Below are 17,495 nucleotides of genomic sequence, written 5' to 3'. Positions count from 1 at the left end.
ATCTGATAAAGGATTGTTATCCAAAACGTACAAAGATCTCTTCAAATTCAACAATAAGAAAACAATCTGAAAAACAGAGAAGAGACATTTCACCAAATGAAAAATACAGATGGAAAATAAACGTGAAAAGATAGTCAATGTAATTTTCATTAGAAAATTGCAAATTAAAACAACGAGGTACCACGACATACCTAATAGAATGGCCCAAATCCAAAACACTGACAACACCGAACGCTGATGAAGATGCGTAACGACAGGAACTGTCTTTCATTGCTGGGGGAACGCAAAACGGCACAGTTACTTTGGAAGAGAGTTTGGTGGCTTCTTACAAAATCAAACATACTCCTACCATATGATCCCACAATCACACTCCCCAAACGAGTTGAAAACCTATGTCCACACAGAAACCTGCACACAGATGTTTCAGTTCAGTTCAGTCACTCAGTCGTGTCCGACTCTCCGCGACCCCATGAATCACAGCACGCCAGGCCTCCCTGTCCACTAAACCTTTAATAGACATACAATTTGCAATTCGTTTCTCCGGTTTTGTAGGTTGAAATTTTGCTCTTGTGATAGTAGTCTTTGATGCACAGAAGTTTTCAGTGTTAACAAAGTCCCGATTATCCTTGTTATTGCTGCCTTTGCTTTGGTATCATATATAAGAAGTCATTAAAAGAGGGAAAAAAAATATTTCCAAATCCAAGGTCATGAAGATTTGCCCCAATGCTTTCTTCTAAGAGTTTTAAAGTTTTAGCTCTTAAGTTTAGGTCTCCTGAGTACTCATTTTGAGTTAATTTTTGTAAACAACACAAAATAGGAATCTAACTCCATTATTTTGTGTGTGGATATCCAGTTGTCCCAGAACGATGTGTTAAGGAGATTGTTCTTTCCCCCACTGAATGGTCTTGGCATCTTTGTCAAAAATTAGCTGACCTCCAATTAAAAATAAATAATTAAAAAAATTTTTTTAAATTCCATCCTTTGAAAAATATAAAAAAATAAACCCACAAAAAAACCGGTTGACCATAGACATACGGGAACCCTTATTATCTCTTATGTAGATTTCTCTTCTGAGCTTAAAACCTATATGTATCCATCAGGCAATACAATACAAGCACCTTGACATTTCCAAAGCATACTTCATGGTCTCCAACATCCCCAAACGTGTCCATGTTCCACTGTTCTTTCTGGGTACCACCATTTATCTAGCCAGGGAAGCTACAAATATTTCCCTCTCATTCACTTTCCTTATCCAACTCCTGTCAACTGAATCTCCATAATATATCTTAAATCTGTCCAATTCTTTCAAGCTCCTCTGCCATTCCCTAGATCAAATTACTGTGGTCTACTCTCTGCACCATTAAAAAGGTCGCCTAACTAGACCTGCTTCTATTCTTATACTCTTTTACTGTATTATTCAGGGAATTTTTTAGAGAAGACAAATCATCTCCCTCTTACTCTCGTTCTTATTCCCACTTCAAGCCTGTGCTATGCTGTGCTTAGTTGCTCAGTTGAGTCCAACTCTGTGACGCCATGGACTGTACCACCACCACCCCCGCAGCCCCCAGGCTCTTCTGTCCATAGGGATTCTCCAGGCAAGAATACTGGAGTGGGTATGCCCTCCTCCAGGGGATCTTCCCAACTCAGGGATCAAACCCAGGTCTTCCACATTGCAGGCAGATTCTTTACCGTCAGAACTACCAGGGAAGCCCCCATTTCAAACCTACCTTGTTTTAAATTTTTCAATTTTCTCCCATTGTTCATAGGATAAAGATAAAAATGGTAATGTGGCCTGTAAAGTTCTGCAGGACCTGATTCTGAATTTCCTCTTCAGCCCAATATACCACTCTTCACCATTCACTCTTTACCTTTACCTTTTACTCCTACTCAACTTTCAGGTCTCACCTCAAATGTGACTTGTTCAGTTGACCTCTGCTAGATCAGGTCTCCTTGCCAATTGTTATTTTAACATACTGTACCTTTCCTCTATGGAGCTTTACACAACTTGAAATTAAAGTATATGTGAGACTATGTCTATTCCTCACTAGATTTAAAGTTCCATGAACTCCACATTTTCTAGCCTGGAAATTTCAAGACCCCCCCATCATCTGACTTCTGTAGACTTATTCACAACTATGCTGCTTCACATTCCCATCCTCACATTCTGATAAAAACCAGTAAAAATTACGTCATTGTAGTCTGTCCACACTACTGTTTTCCTGTTTTCTCTTACCATATTTTTCTACAATTATTTTACTACTTACTCTAGTTCATTTTCACTGTTCACTCATTAAGTTTAATCCAGGGAGTACCTATTGTACTCCCCTACAGGGATCAAGTCCTGTACTAGAGATAAGGGACTGCTGCTGCTAAGTTGCTTCAATCGTGTCCAACTCTGTGCTACCCCACAGACGGCAGCCCACCAGGCTCTGCCGTCCTTGGGATTCTCCAGGCAAGAACACTGGAGTGGGTTGCCATTTCCTTCTCCAATGCATGGAAGTGAAAAGTGAAAGTGAAGTCGCTCAGTCATGTCCAACTTGTAGCGACCCCATGGACTGCAGCCTACCAGGCTCCTCCGTCCATGGGATTTTCTAGGCAAGAGTACAGATGTTTAGGGCATCTTTATTCATAATTGCCAAAACTTGGAAGCAACCAAGATGTCCTTCAGGAGGTGAATGGGTAAAATGGTAATCCAGACAATGGAATAGTACTCAGTGCTAAAAAATATATACGAATTATCAAGCCATGTAAAGAGGGAAGAAACATAAACGCATATTACTAAGGGAGACCAAGGAGATCAATCCTGGGTGTTCATTGGAAGGACTGATGCTAAAGCTGAAACTCCAATACTTTGGCCACCTCATGTGTCGAGTTGACTCACTGGAAAAGAGTCTGATGCTGGGAGGGATTGGGGGTGGGAGGAGATGGGGACGACAGAGAATGAGATGGCTGGATGGCATCACCGACTCTGTGGACATGAGTTTGAGTGAACTCCGGGAGTTGGTGATGGACAGGGAGGCCTGGCGTGCTGTGATTCATGGGGTCGCGGAGAGTCGGACACGACTGAGCGACTGAATTGAACTGAACTGAAGGGAGACAGGGTTTCACAGGTGGTGCCAGTGGTAAAGAGCTGCCTGCCAATGCAGGAAACATAAGTGATGTGGGCTTGATCCCTGTGTCTGGAAGATCCTCTGGAGGAGGGCATGGCAACCCACTCCAGTATTCTTGCCTGGAGAATCCCATGGACAGGGAGCCTGGTGAAATTCAATCCATGGGGTTGCAAGGAATCAGATATGACTGAAGTGACCTAGCACTCATGCACGCAAGGGAGACAAGCCAATCTGAAAAGACTAAATACTGGATGATTTCAACTATAGCATATCCTGGAAAAGATAAACTATGGAGGAACTTCCCTGGTAGTCTAGTTGTTAAAACTCCGCACTTCTACTGTAGGCGGCATGGGTTTGATCCCTGGTGGGGAGATGCGATCCTGCATGCCTTGTGGTGAAGCCAAAAAAAACAAAACAAAACCTAGGGAGGCAGTAAAAGGAACAGTGGTTGCCAAGGATCAAGAGAGGATGGGGAAGACTTCCCTGGTGGCACAGTAGATTAGAATCTGCCTGCCAGTGCAGGGGACATGGGTTGGATCCCTAGTCCAGGAAGATTCCACATGCTGTGAGAACAACTAAACAAGTGCACCGTGACCACCACTACTGAAGCCCGAGAGCCTGTGGTCTGCAACAGGAGAGGCCGCTGCCACGAGAAGCCTGCTACAGCGTAGAGGAGCCCCTGCTCGCCACAGCCAGAAAAAGCCCGAACAGCAACTAAGACCTAGTGCAGCCAAAAAAACAAGTAAAAATTTAAAAGAATAGCAATTTAAAAAAGAGAGGAAGAGGGGATGAATGAACAGGCAGAGAACAGAGGATTTTTAGGGCATTGAAACTATTCCATATGACACCATAATAGTGGATATGTGACCCTCAGTGCAGTTCAGTTCAGTCGCTCAGTCGTGTCCAACTCTCCGCGACCCCATGAATCACAGCACGCCAGGCCTCCCTGTCCATCACCAACTCCCAGAGTTCACTCAAACTCATGTCCACAGAGTCGGTGATGCCATCCAGCCATCTCATTCTCTGTCGTCCCCTTCTCCTCCCATCCACAATCCTTCCCAGCATCAGAGTCTTTTCCAGTGAGTCAACTCTTCGCATGAGGTGGCCAAAGTATTGGAGTTTCAGCTTTAGCATCAGTCCTTCCAATGAACACCCAGGATTGATCTCCTTTAGAATGGACTGGTTGGATCTCCTTGCAGTCCAAGGGACTCTCAAGAGTCTTCTCCAACACCACAGTTCAAAAGCATCAATTCTTCGGCAATCAGCTTTCTTCACAGTCCAACTCTCACAGCCATACATGACCACTGAAAAAACCATAGCCTTGACTAGACGGACCTTTGTTGGCAAAGTAATGTCTCTGCTTTTTAATATGCTATCTAGGTTGGTCATAACTTTCCATACACTGTCAAAAACCATAGAATATGCAACTCCAAGAGTGAACCCTAATGTAAATGAAGTACTTTGGGTGGTAAGGACATACCAATGTGACAACTGATTGTCACAAATGTACCACTTGGTATGGGGTGTTGTTGGTAGGGGGAGGCTCTGTGTGGGAGCAGCAGGGAGCATGTGGTAAATCTCTATGCTTTCCACTCTATTTTGCTGTGAACCTAAAACTGCTTGGAAGAAATAAAGTGTATTGCAAAATGGTTACGAAGCCAATTTTATATTATGTATATTTTAACCACAATAAAAACTGTTCACTAGAGCTTCATCTATGACATTCCCAAACTGGAAACAAGGCAAGTGCCCATCAGCTGTAGGAGGTACAATGAATGGTGGAGGAGATCACCTAGTGGAACACTATGCAAACACAAAAAACAATAGGCCACTGCTACATATAACACAGATGAATCTTAAGATCACAATGCTGGGGGTGGGGGAGAGATAACCTAGGAGTTTGGGATTAGCAGATATAAACTATTATATAAAAAACAGATCAACAACAAGATCCTATTGTTTAGCACAGGGAACTAAATTCAACATCCTATAATAAACTATAGTGGGAAAGAATTATGAAAAAGAATATGCATATATGTATAACTGAATCACTTTTCTGTACATCAGAAGCAAGCTAACACAACACTGTAAATAAACTACACTTCAATTAAAAAAAATAATGCCGAGTGAAAGAAGCGGTATACAAAACAGCACACACTACATGATTTTATCTGTATAGAATTCAAGAACAGGCAAGACTGGTCTTTGCTCTTAGAAGTCAGAGTAGTGACTACCCTTGGGATGGCCAGTCATTGATGGGGGACATATGGTGGGGGGCTGGGGTTTTCTGTATTTGGATCTGGGTGCGGTTATGTGGGTGTGTCTAGTTTATGAAAATTCAGCAAACTGTACACTTATGATTTGTGCCCTTTTGTACATGTGTGCTGTCAGTTCAAATGAATATGTACATATATACATGCATATGACATACATATACATACATGTACACACACACATCACTCTGGAATCCAAAGGATGGCTGTTCTTTTTTTGGCCATGCTGCAAGGCTTGTGGCATTCTAGTTCCCTGACCAGGGATTGAACCCTGTGAGAGTGCAGAGTCTTAACCACTAGGCAACCAGAGAATTCCCCAGTTGGATGTTCTAATTCTGCTTCTGCATCCACTAGTTTATGTCCCTAGGCAGGACCCTGAACCTCACTGAGCCTCTGTTTCCTTATCTGTAAAATGGGGATAGGGGCTTCCCTGGTGGCTCAGTGGTAAAGAATCCACCTGCCAATACAGGAGACCTGGGTTCAATCCCTGGGTCAGGAAGATCCCCTGGAGAAGGAAATGGCAACTCACTCCAGTGTTCTTGCCTGGAGAATCCCAAGGACAGAGGAGCTTGGCGGGTTACAGTCCATGGGGTCGCAAAAGAGTTGGACACGACTGACTAAACAACAACAAAATTAGGGATGTGAGATATTATCCAAGTGAGTGCTGGCTGTGAGCACAGTGATCCAGTGCTTACTGTTATTATTCTGGCTGTGGCTCCCTCTGGTGACAGCCCAGGTTGGGGCAGAGTGGGGTTGGGGAGGGCCAGTCTCAACTGAGAAGCAGAACACACTCATCTTGCAAAAACAGCCATAAAAGGAGCACCCTAACAAGTGACCTGGCCAGGGTTGGGGGGCTGCACATGCCGGCTTGTGTGGTGGCTCCCTGGGCAGCTGGTCTGCCCCGGGCCTGGGGAGGGGGGAGGTGGGGGGAAGGTGCTGGGAAGGGGAATGAATGAAGACCTGGGGAAATAGATCCTCTCCTGGAGAGCAGGGCAATTCACTATCGCTGGGCAATCAAAATGGCTGTAAAACTTTAATCACCTGCTCAGGCCCCACAGCTCTGGGCTGGGGAGCGGGGTCCTTGAGGGGCAAGCAGGTCCCTGACAGTCATTCTGCTACCTGGGAAAGCCTGGTAGCTTCGGAAGTCCCAGGTCTGGGCCCCAGAATCTCCGAGGTGCAAAGACCTGGCTTTCGTGCCCAAGAAGGCACCTTTAGGAAGGAACCCAGCAGGATCAGACTTGGGTTCCCTTCCAGACTGCATCACAGATGAGCTGTGTGACCTCACATGGGTCACTCAACCTCTGTGAATCTCAATTTCCACATCTGTAAAATGGGGATAGTTCCTACCTCAAGATCCTATCTTGTTGTGAGTACTAAACAGCTTCCCTTTGTACACAGAATAAAATCCAAAATGTTACCAGTGGCCCAAAGATTTGGTTCCAAATACAACCCTGGCCCTATTCTCTATGACTCGCCCTATTGTAGGCTTTTTGCTGTTCTTCAAGCACTCTAAGCTCAGCCCACTGCAGGGCCTTTGGGTTTACTGGGTTTATTGATACAAGTGTGTGATTGTGACTGTAATATGGAATGTTGCATGCATATAAAGGAGGGAGTGTTGATGGTATGTGTGAGGGTGTGAGCACATGTATGATTTTGTGTGAATGTGTGTTAGCACGTAAGGCTATGTTTGAGTGTGTGTGACTATGGATGTGAGTGTGACTGTGTGAACCTGTGTGTACACTAGAGGAAAGGAAAGCAGAATCATCAAGAAAATGCCAACAAAGGATTTCGCTGGCAGTCCTGGTGTTAGGTCTCCACGCTTCCACTGCAGGGAGCATGGGTTCGATCCCTGGTCAGGAACTGAGATCCTACAAGCTACACGGTATGGTCAAAATATTCATATTGTGGTGAACAGGGAACTCAAAGGGAAGACTGTTGGGTTCAATCCCCATATATATATGTCCCTTACTGGGGAATGACATGGGGCAGGTCACTGCACCTCTCTGGGCCTCAGTTTCCCTGTGTGTGTGTGTGTTTAGTTGCTCAGTCGTGTTCGACTCTCTGTGACCCCATGGACTGTAGCCCACCAGGCTCCTCTATTCATGGGATTCAAGGCAAGAATACTGGGGTGGCCAGCCATTCCCTTCTCCAGGGCATATTCCTGACCCAGGGATCGAACCTGGATCTCCTGAACTGCAGGCGGATTCTTCACTATGTGAGCCACCAGGGAAGCCCCTTGCCCCTCTGTAACATGGTGATATAATAGCACCCAGCTCAAAGGTTTGCTGTAGGGATGAAAGGAGCTAAGGTGAGTGGTAGCAGACGTGTTAGCTCAGGTCCAGTTGAGGTGGGGCTCAGCCAACAGTTGTCATCCATAGTCACTGCTTATCTGGGGAGTCTTAAAGCCCCAGAGTCTTCCTCCCCACCTCCATCCTACCTTCCTGCTGAACCATGGAGGGAACTCTAGTGCAGTAAGAAGTTCTACGGGTCAAGACTTCCTCCCAGCACCTTCATACTGCCAGCTTGGCAACATGACTGTCTGCCCAGCTTCTTCCCAGGGGTTTGCAAGTTGGGAACTTGGGGGTGCATGGTGGACAATAATGGGGTTCCCAAGACAGAGTTATCATGCAAAATGCCATGCTGGATGAAGCACAAGCTGGAATCAAGACTGCTGGGAGAAATATCAATAACCTCAGATAAGCAGATGACACCACCCTTATGGCAGAAAGTGAAGAACTAAAAAGCCTCTTGATGAATGTGAAAGAGGAGAGTGAAAAAGTTGGCTTAAAACTCAACTTTAAGAAAACTAAGATCATGGAATCCAGTCCCATCACTTCATGGCAAATAGATGGGGAAACAAGGGCAACAGTGACAGACTTTATTTTGGGGGGCTCAAAAATCACTGCAGATGGTGACTACAGCCATGAAATTAAAAGACGCTTGCTCCTTGGAAGAAAAGTTGTGACCAACCTAGACAGCATATTAAAAAGCAGAGACATTACTTTGCCAACAAAGGTCCATCTAGTCAAAGCTATGGTTTTTCCAGTAAGTTGGACTATAAAGAAAACTGAGCGCCTTAGAATTGATGCTTTTGAACTGTGGTGTTGGAGTAGATTCTTGAGAGTCCCTTGGACAGCAAGGAGATCAAACCTGTCAATCCTAAAGGAAATCAGTCCTGAATATTCATTGGAAGGACTGATGCTGAAGTTGAAACTCCAATACTTTGGCCAACTGATGCAAAGAACTGACTCACTGGAAAAGACCCTGATGCTGGGAAAGATTGAAGGCGGGAGGAGAAGGGGACGACAGAGGATGAGATGGCTGGATGGCATCACTGACTGGATGGACATGAGTTTGAACAAGCTCCGGGAGTTGGTGATGGACAGGGAAGCCTGGCGTGCTGCAGTCCATGGGGTAGCAAAGTCAGACAGGTCTGAGCGACTGAACTGGAGTGAACTGAAGACAGAGTTGCGTGTACTGTGATTGGGTCTCCGCGAGGTTGCCGGGCACGCTCTATCAAACAGAAACATACTCATCTCACACTTTGCTGTGCAGAACTTGAACCTGGTTGCGCGGGGTGTGGCCACGACCAACCACACCCTATTTCCCCCCTCACACCTGAATCCGTGAGGAGAGCCACCGGAAGTTTCTCCGGACGGAGCCCTCTCTTGGAGACACTCTCTGGAGCAATCCGCGGCGAATCCTAAGAAATAGGGGCGTAGGCAGCGGGAGCGCCGGGCAGGGACCGGGATGAATACTAAACCCAAGCTCAGACGCACAAAACTGGAGCGCAGTTGGAAAATCGGACCCCAAGGCTCCAACTGTTCTCGTGACGTCAGCTGGTCTCTAAAAGCTCCTAGCAGAAAAAGGAGGCAGAGCGTTTAAGCCGAAGGTCTTGGAATTCCGAGTTCCTACTTCTCCACGTCCTGTGAAGGTGTGACTCAAGTTCACCTATCTGTAAAGAGCGACGATTAATCCTCGCGGATGGAGAAACTGTGAAGCAGCGGCCCATTAGGCTGGCGTGTTCTCAGCCGACGCTGCCGGTCTAACTTCTGCCTGGCAGCATCTTTCTGCACCACAGACCGTTTTCTGGGGCGGAGTCTTCGGTCTTTTCTGCACTTGGGAATTTAAAACGGACCCTTGGCCGCTGGTTCCAAACCACGCCCCTGCCCGGCTGGGGGAGTACCCGGAAGTGACCCTACGGTAGCCGGCGGGGCAGTGCAACGCTTCTCACCATGGGGACCGCAGCGGCTCCCCGGCGCTTCTGCCGCTGCGCTTGCTTTTGCTCAGAAAACTTGTACGTGGCGCGCTACGGCCTGCACGTGCGCTTCCGGAGCGAACAGCAGCTGCGCCAGGACTACGAGCCCGTGAGTGGCCTCTATTGGCTCTGCGGGGAAACGAGGGGGGAGCGGTGGTGGAGGAGGGAGCTCAGTCCCCGGGGTCGTTAGTACTTTGCCTTTGGCGCGCTCAGATCAGAATGAGTTAACCTCTAGCTGCCTCCCGTATTTTCCACTTCAAATGGCGATCATGGTATTGCTTTAGTGAGATTGTCGTGAGGAGTCAATGAATGAAAAGTGCTTTCATTAAAGTAAAGTGCTCAGGGCAGAGCCTGGCTGAGTACTCTCTGTTATTAACAAGAGCCGCTGCTGTGTGCTTAACGTGCTTATCACATTTCATTTTCACGATGATCCTGTGATCGGATCATCTTCATTTCAAGGAGGAGAAGCTGAGGCTCAGAGACCTTAAGAGACTTGCCCCAGGTCACACCATCACACTTACTGGTTTTTCTGCTCCCAGATCCTGCGCAGCCGAGGCTGTGTCAGCCCTAAAGACTTCCAGCAGCTGTTGGGAGAGGTAACATTCCCCACCCTCCACCGCCCCCTCTGCATCCAGCCCGGCCCTTCCTGTTTAGATTTGTGTCAACAGCTTGAGGGGTCTCCCGGCCTCAGGTTTGCCAGTGTCAGATCCCGGAAGGGCTCCTTTGACCTCCCTTTACCTCCTTCCTGACTCCACTTACCACAGCACCTGGGTGCTGGCACCAGGAAAAGAGAAAGCAGGGAAAATGCCAAGTTGGTCTGCTTTGTGCCTTTTTGAGATGAGAAACTTGCACTCAAAGGGAGGAGTCACCTACTCAAGGTTTCACACCAGGTGCTACCTAGCTCCTGACTCTTCATTCTTCCCCCCACACTCTGCCATTGCTGATTGTCTCCCATGGAGCGGGGGTGGTAAGTGTCGAGAAGCTTCCTAGGACAGCCATCTGCAGCTTCTGGAACACAAGACTTAACCAGGACTCTGTTTCCCCTCCTTGGTTGGGCCCAGCTGTTGAAGGTGCAGGGATGGGTCTCAATCCAGCCAAGCTGGTGCAGCCCTCAGTGGGATGGGCCCCCTTCTGGAAGGAATCCCCTTGAGCTAACAGTTTAACACCTGCCATTTACCCTGGCAGAGTCAGGAACACAGGAAGACTGGGCTTCCAGCTCTGGCCTTTCCTTGAGCTTCCTGAGCCTCAGTTTCCTCATCTGTACGACAGCCTTGGGAGGGATGGGAGACCCCGTTCTGGTAACCAGGCCCTGTGTCACCCCAGCTTGAGCAGGAGGTGGAGCGGCGGCGGCGGCTGGGGCCGGAGTCGGCTGCCAGGAAAGCCCTCATTGCCAGCTCCTACCGCCCAGTGCGGCCAGAGGTCTACAGCTTGCTGCAGGTACCTGGCAGGGGGCAGGTTACTGGAAGGAGGTGGAGGCATCCGGGCCTGGGGGCTGTCTGCCCCATGGCTGGTGTGTTCTGCCCCCAGGAGTCCGCTTTGGCCCCTGAATTTCTGGCTGCAGCTGAATACAGCACGTTGTCAGGCGCAGACCTTAAGGGCCTTCTCCAGCAGCTGGAGACAGTGTCAGGTGAGGTCTTGGCCTGCCACCTGGCAGGACTGGGGGTGGCAGACTGGTGGAAGACTTCACCCACCATATTTGCCTCTAAAAGTCAAACCAGCAGGAGTGAGAAGAGGGGTGGAATGGAGCTACCAGGAGGAGGGCATCTGTATTCACTCACACCTGCACCCACCACAGTGATCAGTAATTCAGTGCTACACACCAGGCACGAGCCAGCGGCATCCTCAAACTGAGGTGACTGAAGACGTTAACGAGGGGATGGTTGAGACAAGTGTGGGCTCAGGGGTCAGCGAGGGATGGTGAGACCTGCCCCAGGGTTAGCAGTGGGGGTGGGAATGGGGAGCAGTTCCCATCCTGAGACCTGAAGGAGGGGGCAAGAGTGAAGTCTCCCGAACCTGCCAGGACCTGGAGCTGGGGGCAGAGGGGTGGCCAGCCAGGATGCACATCTGAATTTGGGGGGTCAGACCTCAGGGCAGAGTGAGGATCTAGGGATAAGTGGTGGCGGGGGGGGTGGTCCAAGAATAGGGCACCCTTGCCGCGCACGTTATGTCATTTAATCATCACAAGAGCCCTGAGAGGTGAGTACTCACGTCATCCCCATTCTACAGATGAGGAGACTGAGGCTGGGGGAAGTGAAAAGGTTAGCTCCTGGCTAACCAACCGTCCTTCCCTCTCCCTCTGCAGAAAAGAAGCGAATTTACCGGCTGCCAGTGTTCACAGCGCCCTTCTGCCAGGCCCTGCTGGAGGAGCTGGAGCACTTCGAGCAGTCAGACATGCCCAAGGGAAGACCCAACACCATGAACAACTATGGGGTGGGTGAGGCTCCACCTGGCCGGCACAAGAAGGCAGGGACGTCTGTCTGGGGAGACGTGTTCCCAGTGCAGACCTCCTTCGAGCCTTGGTCTCACCATCTGTAAGATGAAATCAGGCAATATTATTATGAAGTTAAGCATGTTGATGATGTCTGCACAGCACTCAGCACTGTCCTTAGTGAGGGACTCCCCCAGGGACCCAGGGACAGGCCCTACCAGCTTCCCTGCTAATTCTGGGTTCCCCCACCTCCAGGTGTTGCTACATGAGCTGGGCCTGGATGAACCGCTGGTAACACCACTGCGGGAGCGCTTCCTCCAGCCGCTGATGGCCCTGCTGTATCCAGACTGTGGCGGGGGCTGGCTGGACAGCCACCGGGCCTTTGTGGTCAAATATGCGCCTGGCCAGGACCGCGAGCTGGGCTGCCACTATGATAATGCCGAGCTCACCCTCAATGTGTCCCTGGGCAAGACCTTCACAGGGGGTGCCCTCTACTTCGGGGATCTCTTCCAGGTTAGTGTGTGTAACCTGTGAGGCCAGGCCGGAGCCACCGCGAGTACCCAGGCCTGACCCCACTGTCTACAGGTGCCTTCAACCCTGGCCAAGCCCTTGGAGGTGGAGCACATGGTGGGCCAGGGCCTCCTGCACCGGGGGGGCCAGCTGCATGGGGCCCGGCCCCTGGGCACCGGTGAGCGCTGGAACCTGGTCATCTGGCTCCGGGCCTCGGCTGTGCGCAACCGCCTCTGCCCCATGTGCTGCTGCAAGCCTGACCTGGTGGACGACGAGGGCTTCGGCGACGGCTTCACCCGCGAGGAGCCTGCCACGGTGGATGTGTGTGCCCTAACTTGAGCTTGGCCAGGGCCAGTGTGGTGGGCAAGGACAGAAATAAACACCCTGCAGCCCTCAGCATTTCTTGCTTCGAGAGGACACACAGGCTTCTGGGTCATTCTTTCATCAGACAGGCTGGCTTAGGTCAGGTTTGTAGACCAGATCCTTACACAGGAATTCCTGTGCAAGTGGTTTAAGGAGGGAGCACTCCAGGGAGGAGGAGGAGGACAGGGCAGGAAGGAGCTGGAGCAGGATGGTTTGACACAGCATCCAGCTTCAGCCCAATCCCACAGGGCTCTCTGGAGCATGAACTGTAGCACAGTTTGCCTCCAACAGCAGTTATTGGCTATGGGGTGTTTCAGGGTATGGAGCAGGTGAGTAACTTCCCAAACATCCACCTCCAGGGCAGCATGGCTCCCAGTGGTCAAGGGAATCTTCCAGAGCAGAGTCCAGGTGTGGGGTGTCAGCAGCAGACACCATGGCCAAGGTCGAATGCACCTGTCTTCTAAGGGGATTTGGGTGGGTCACCTCCATCTTCTGGATGGTATGGAGGGGTTACTGCAGAGGGATTAAAAGCAGGGACTTGGAGCCAGACCGCCTGGGTTCAAATTCCGATTCAGCCACTTCCAGTTGTGACTATGGGTAAGCCGCCTGCCTCTCTCTGCCTTAGTCTTTTTTCCTGGAAAGTACCTACATCCTAGAGCTGTTCTGAGGATCAAATGACTTCCCATTATAAAGCAATTTACAACAGTCTTCTGGGTTTGCTGCTGTCATCACTGTCAAAGAGTTTGCAACTTGGTGGCCCCAAGAGTGGATGAGGCATGCAGCTATGCTGTGTTTGGGAGGATTTTCCATGTTGAAATCTTGAGTTCGGGATTCCCTGGGAAAGTGGAAAGATCTGGAAATACCCGGCCCCAGTCTACATTGCAGAAACCAACAAGACCAGACTCAGCTGCCCCACTTCTCAAGGCCTGCGGTACACTCCCTCATAGGGGTCCCTGGTGACCTCTCTACTACTGAATGCAGACATCGGAAAGACCAAGGTTCTGGAGCTCACGGCCTGCTGGTGTGGACACGTCCGCAGATCCACCGTCGCCTCCTCCCCTGGGCTTCACAGGGACTGGGGGTGCTGCAGGCCGACCGAATAGGATAGAGATGGGAGAGGGCATAGCTGCGGCAAAGGGCCTATGAGTTCTGGGACTGGCACCAGGCTGGAGAGCTGGTCTCTCCTCCAGGAGCTCCGCCTAGAGGCGGAAGCCTGGAGCCCCAGCTCGCTTCTCTGGGAGGTGAGCGCGTCAGACTCGGTTTCTTGGGCTGCCCCACAGACGGAACCTGGGGCTTCAGAACTAAAGGCAGCAGCGCCTCGCTTCGCGGCCGGACAGCCTCCCATTGCACCGCCCCGGGCCGGAAGTCACCCAGCCGTTACTTCCTCGCTTCCTCACGCGAAGGCGTGGTGCCGGGGTGGCGGTCCCGCCGGATGGGCGCTTGAAGAAGGAGCGGAGCAGCCCCGGGGACTTACTTTGCCGCGGAGGGCACGGGGTGGAGGGTAGGAGCGCGCTGAAAGGGAAGAGGAACGCACCTGGCAGCTGAGGAGCGCGGCAGTTCCTAGAGGCGCCTGAGCTGCGCGCGCAGCAGCGAAGCGTCCGCGCGGGGGCGGACCCTTAAAGGGGCCGCAGCGGAGGAGCCGGGAGTCCGCGGAGAACTTGGGTTACCCGGGGTTGGGGGCGGGCAAGGATCGTACAGTTGCTCCAACTTCCCCTCAATAACGCTGCCCCGGGTAGTGACGGGTGCCAGGCCTCAGTAGAGCCTCCCTGGGAACCCAGTATGCGGGCCGGCCCCGTGATCGATCCCGGGTTTAAGCGCGCCTTCGTGTCTGCAGGCTCGCGGCGCTATGGCTCACGTCGGCTCCCGCAAGCGCTCTAGGAGTCGCAGCCGTTCCCGGGGGCGAGGGTCGGAAAAGAAAAGGAAGAAGAGCAGTAAGGACGCCCAGAGGAGCTGCTCGGCTTCGAGATCCCAAAGCCGCAAGGCCAGCACCACCTCCTCTGGGGCTGAGGGTGAGGACCAGAGGGAATGGGAAAGGGATGAGGGAACCTCAGGGAGGAAGGTGCAGGCAGTCGGGAGGGTTTCTCCAGACTGCCTTTGGGAAAATCGCAGCGAGCACTATTCGGAGGGACACAAGAGTGTCCTGGCTGTCTGGACTGAAAGACGCTCAGAATCCAGGGGCTGGGCCAACCCATTGAATACGGAGTGAAGCGAGCACTTATCATCATTTTGGTGTATCTGGGCCTAAGATGTAGGTGCTGGCCACCTTGCTCCTGGGCAGACAGTGACTGCGGAGTCGAGAAAGTGCCTCTCCACAGCGTGCTGAAGCCCTGCCAGGAGGTAGTCAGCCTGAGCCTGCTACAGGCCAGAGCAAGGGGACGAAGGTTTACTTCTTCCCCTCCTGGCCTTCCAGCCTCACCTTCTCCCTGCATCACAGAGAGAAGCAAGCACAAGGCCCGGAGGAGACCACGATCCAGCTCCTCCTCCTCTTCTTCCAGTTCTTCTAGCTCCTCTTCCTCTTCGTCCTCCTCCTCTTCCTCCAGCGATGGCCGGAAGAAGCGGGGGAAGCACAAAGACAAGAAGAGGAAGAAGAAGAAAAGGAAGAGGAAGCTGAAGAAGAGAGGCAAGGAGAAAGCCAGAACGCCGCGGAGCGAGGCCCTGCCCGGACCCTCGCTGGACCAGTGGCACAGAGCAGCCAAGGAGGAAGAGGATGGCCCAGGTACTGTGCTGCCCGGTGTGCAGGGCAGGGAGGGTCCCCTCCCTGAGGCCCTGCCACCGCCTCCCTGCCATCTTACCTTCCAGTCCTGACGGACGAGCAGAAGTCCCGCATCCAGGCCATGAAGCCCATGACCAAGGAGGAGTGGGATGCCCGGCAGAGCGTCATCCGCAAGGTGGTGGACCCGGAGACAGGACGCACCAGGTGGGGCGCGCTGGCCCCAGACCGCAGTCTCAGGAGGAGGGATGGGGGCTGCTGCTGCTCTAAACAGGCTGAGGACCAGGGGAAAAGTCCCTTGTTGATGAGACTTCTCAGGCCATTGCTCCCTATTGGCTGGAGTAGGCAACTGCAGGGGCTGGAAGGGCCTTGAGGGAGGGTCTTCAAAGAGCCACAGCTGGCCTGTCTGATGGCAGAGCTACCCCCGTCCTTGTCTCAGTGACGAGGGAGGGAGGTGAGGAGGGAGGAGTGGGAGTGGCCAGCAGTATAGGGTAGCCTGCTAACGGTGGTTGTGGGGCCTGAGGCCTGGCGCCCCTCTGCTGGGCGCTTCTGGTGCTCTGGCCTCTCGGTTAAGAGGCTCAGCCTGCCCACCCCCATCCCCAGGCTCATTAAGGGAGACGGCGAGGTCTTAGAGGAAATCGTCACCAAGGAACGACACAGAGAGATCAATAAGGTGGGTGTTGCCCCCTTACCCAGGCCCACCCCCAGCTCCTCTTCTGACCTGCCCCCTCCTGTGTGCTTTCTTCCCCAGCAAGCCACCCGAGGGGACGGCCTGGCCTTCCAGATGCGAGCAGGGCTCCTGCCCTGAGGCCCCCCGACCCCCAGCCAAGGCCTGCTACACACAGCGTTGGCACGACCTGGAGGCTGGCCTCAGGGTGGGCAGCGGGGAGCCTGCTGGGGGTTCTTTCTCCTGCAGACCGGCCTCTGGCCCAGCCTCCTCTCCAATGCAGGGAGTGGAGGTCGGGGTCACTGGCCGAGTCAGCTCCCCCATCTCCTGAAAGAGCGTTACCTTCCCAGATATTAAATGTTCCCTGGTCGGAGATGTTTTCTGTGTTGTTGTTTTTTGTGCTGAGGGGGAGAGGCAGCCCGACTTCAGGGCAAAAATAAGGACTCTGGGAGCTTTGGCAGGGGTCGGGGGCACACACCAGCCACTCTTGCAGTCCTCACCTTCAGGTCAGCCTGCCTGGACCAGGGCCCCACCCCACCCCTGGTGAATCCCAAACCCTCGGCTCAAGCTGATTTCCTCAGGCCTGGAGGGAGGCTGCTGCCCTTGCTGTTAACTCTGCAGATAAGAGAGTCCTGTTGGCCTGGGAGGAGTCCTGGCCCAGATCACAGGCTGTGTCCTCTGTGAGGCAGAGGCTGACAGCACCCACCTCTATCACTGGATTGCTGTGAGGACAGACTGAGTTCATACCCAGGAAGGGGCTAGAAGGAAGCCCAGCAGAGAGAAGGCCCACGGGAGTGTGTTGGTATTACTGTGAGCACAGCTGGCATTGTGTACTGGGAAGGACTGCCTTTCCCCCAAGGGCAGGCTGCACCCCCACCCCGTCCCCCACCCCACCCCCAGTGCTCTGGTGGCCGGCGCAGTACTGAGACCCAGAAGGAAGCCTTCCTGCTTCTTTAATCGGTGGAACAGACAACGACACAGTACACAGAGCACACGCAGGCCCAAGGGAGCAGGGACAGCAAGGGCGGGCGGGGATTCGTCAGGACACCGCTCACAGGCGGCCCAGACAGGACAGACAGACGGGTTGAGACATGAAGACTGCGACGTGGCAGGCGGGCAGGCGGGCAGTTCAGACCGAGCTGGGACGGGGGCATGGGGTCTCTGCTGAATCCCTCT

At 52.0% G+C, this 17,495-nt stretch overlaps 3 protein-coding genes across 8 annotated transcripts in view; 2 read left to right on the top strand and 1 right to left on the bottom strand.

The window, feature by feature from the left end:
* The window catches only part of ABCB9 (ATP binding cassette subfamily B member 9), a 40,083-nt gene extending 30,929 nt beyond the window's left edge, over positions 1 to 9,154 (bottom strand). For all 4 annotated transcript variants that reach the window (XM_088828129.1, XM_088828128.1, XM_088828127.1 and 1 more), the window contains exons 1-2: positions 9,002 to 9,154; positions 192 to 273 (exon numbers count right to left, since the gene is read on the bottom strand). The gene's annotated coding sequence lies outside the window, so the exon portion shown is untranslated. The remainder of the gene's footprint in view (positions 1 to 191; positions 274 to 9,001) is intronic.
* Positions 9,155 to 9,188: 34 nt separating this feature from the next.
* On the top strand, positions 9,189 to 14,154 carry OGFOD2 (2-oxoglutarate and iron dependent oxygenase domain containing 2). Its single transcript, XM_055405168.2, has 7 exons — positions 9,189 to 9,750; positions 10,181 to 10,237; positions 10,965 to 11,078; positions 11,169 to 11,268; positions 11,944 to 12,071; positions 12,325 to 12,582; positions 12,655 to 14,154. Exons 1-7 carry the CDS (start codon positions 9,619 to 9,621, stop codon positions 12,916 to 12,918), a joined length of 1,053 nt encoding a protein of 350 aa, XP_055261143.1. The 5' UTR covers positions 9,189 to 9,618; the 3' UTR covers positions 12,919 to 14,154.
* Positions 14,155 to 14,296: 142 nt separating this feature from the next.
* On the top strand, positions 14,297 to 16,692 carry ARL6IP4 (ARF like GTPase 6 interacting protein 4). 3 transcript variants are annotated; one of them, XM_055405172.2, is made up of 6 exons: positions 14,300 to 14,443; positions 14,777 to 14,951; positions 15,377 to 15,658; positions 15,742 to 15,859; positions 16,256 to 16,325; positions 16,404 to 16,692. In XM_055405172.2, the coding sequence occupies exons 2-6, from the start codon at positions 14,789 to 14,791 to the stop codon at positions 16,458 to 16,460; spliced, it is 690 nt and encodes a 229-aa protein (XP_055261147.1). In that variant the 5' UTR covers positions 14,300 to 14,443; positions 14,777 to 14,788; the 3' UTR covers positions 16,461 to 16,692. The 3 variants fall into 3 exon arrangements, with proteins under 3 accessions (XP_055261145.1, XP_055261147.1, XP_055261146.1); XM_055405170.2 differs by having other exon boundaries at positions 14,297 to 14,443; positions 16,256 to 16,692; XM_055405171.2 differs by lacking the exon at positions 14,300 to 14,443 and having other exon boundaries at positions 14,702 to 14,951; positions 15,353 to 15,658.
* The last annotated feature ends 803 nt before the right edge of the window (positions 16,693 to 17,495 follow it).

This window comes from Moschus berezovskii, chromosome 19, assembly GCF_049115385.1.
Source record: "Moschus berezovskii isolate FMDL1 chromosome 19, NW_MosBer_1.0, whole genome shotgun sequence".
NCBI lineage: Eukaryota > Metazoa > Chordata > Mammalia > Artiodactyla > Moschidae > Moschus > Moschus berezovskii.
This window is presented reverse-complemented; position numbering and strand designations above follow the sequence as displayed.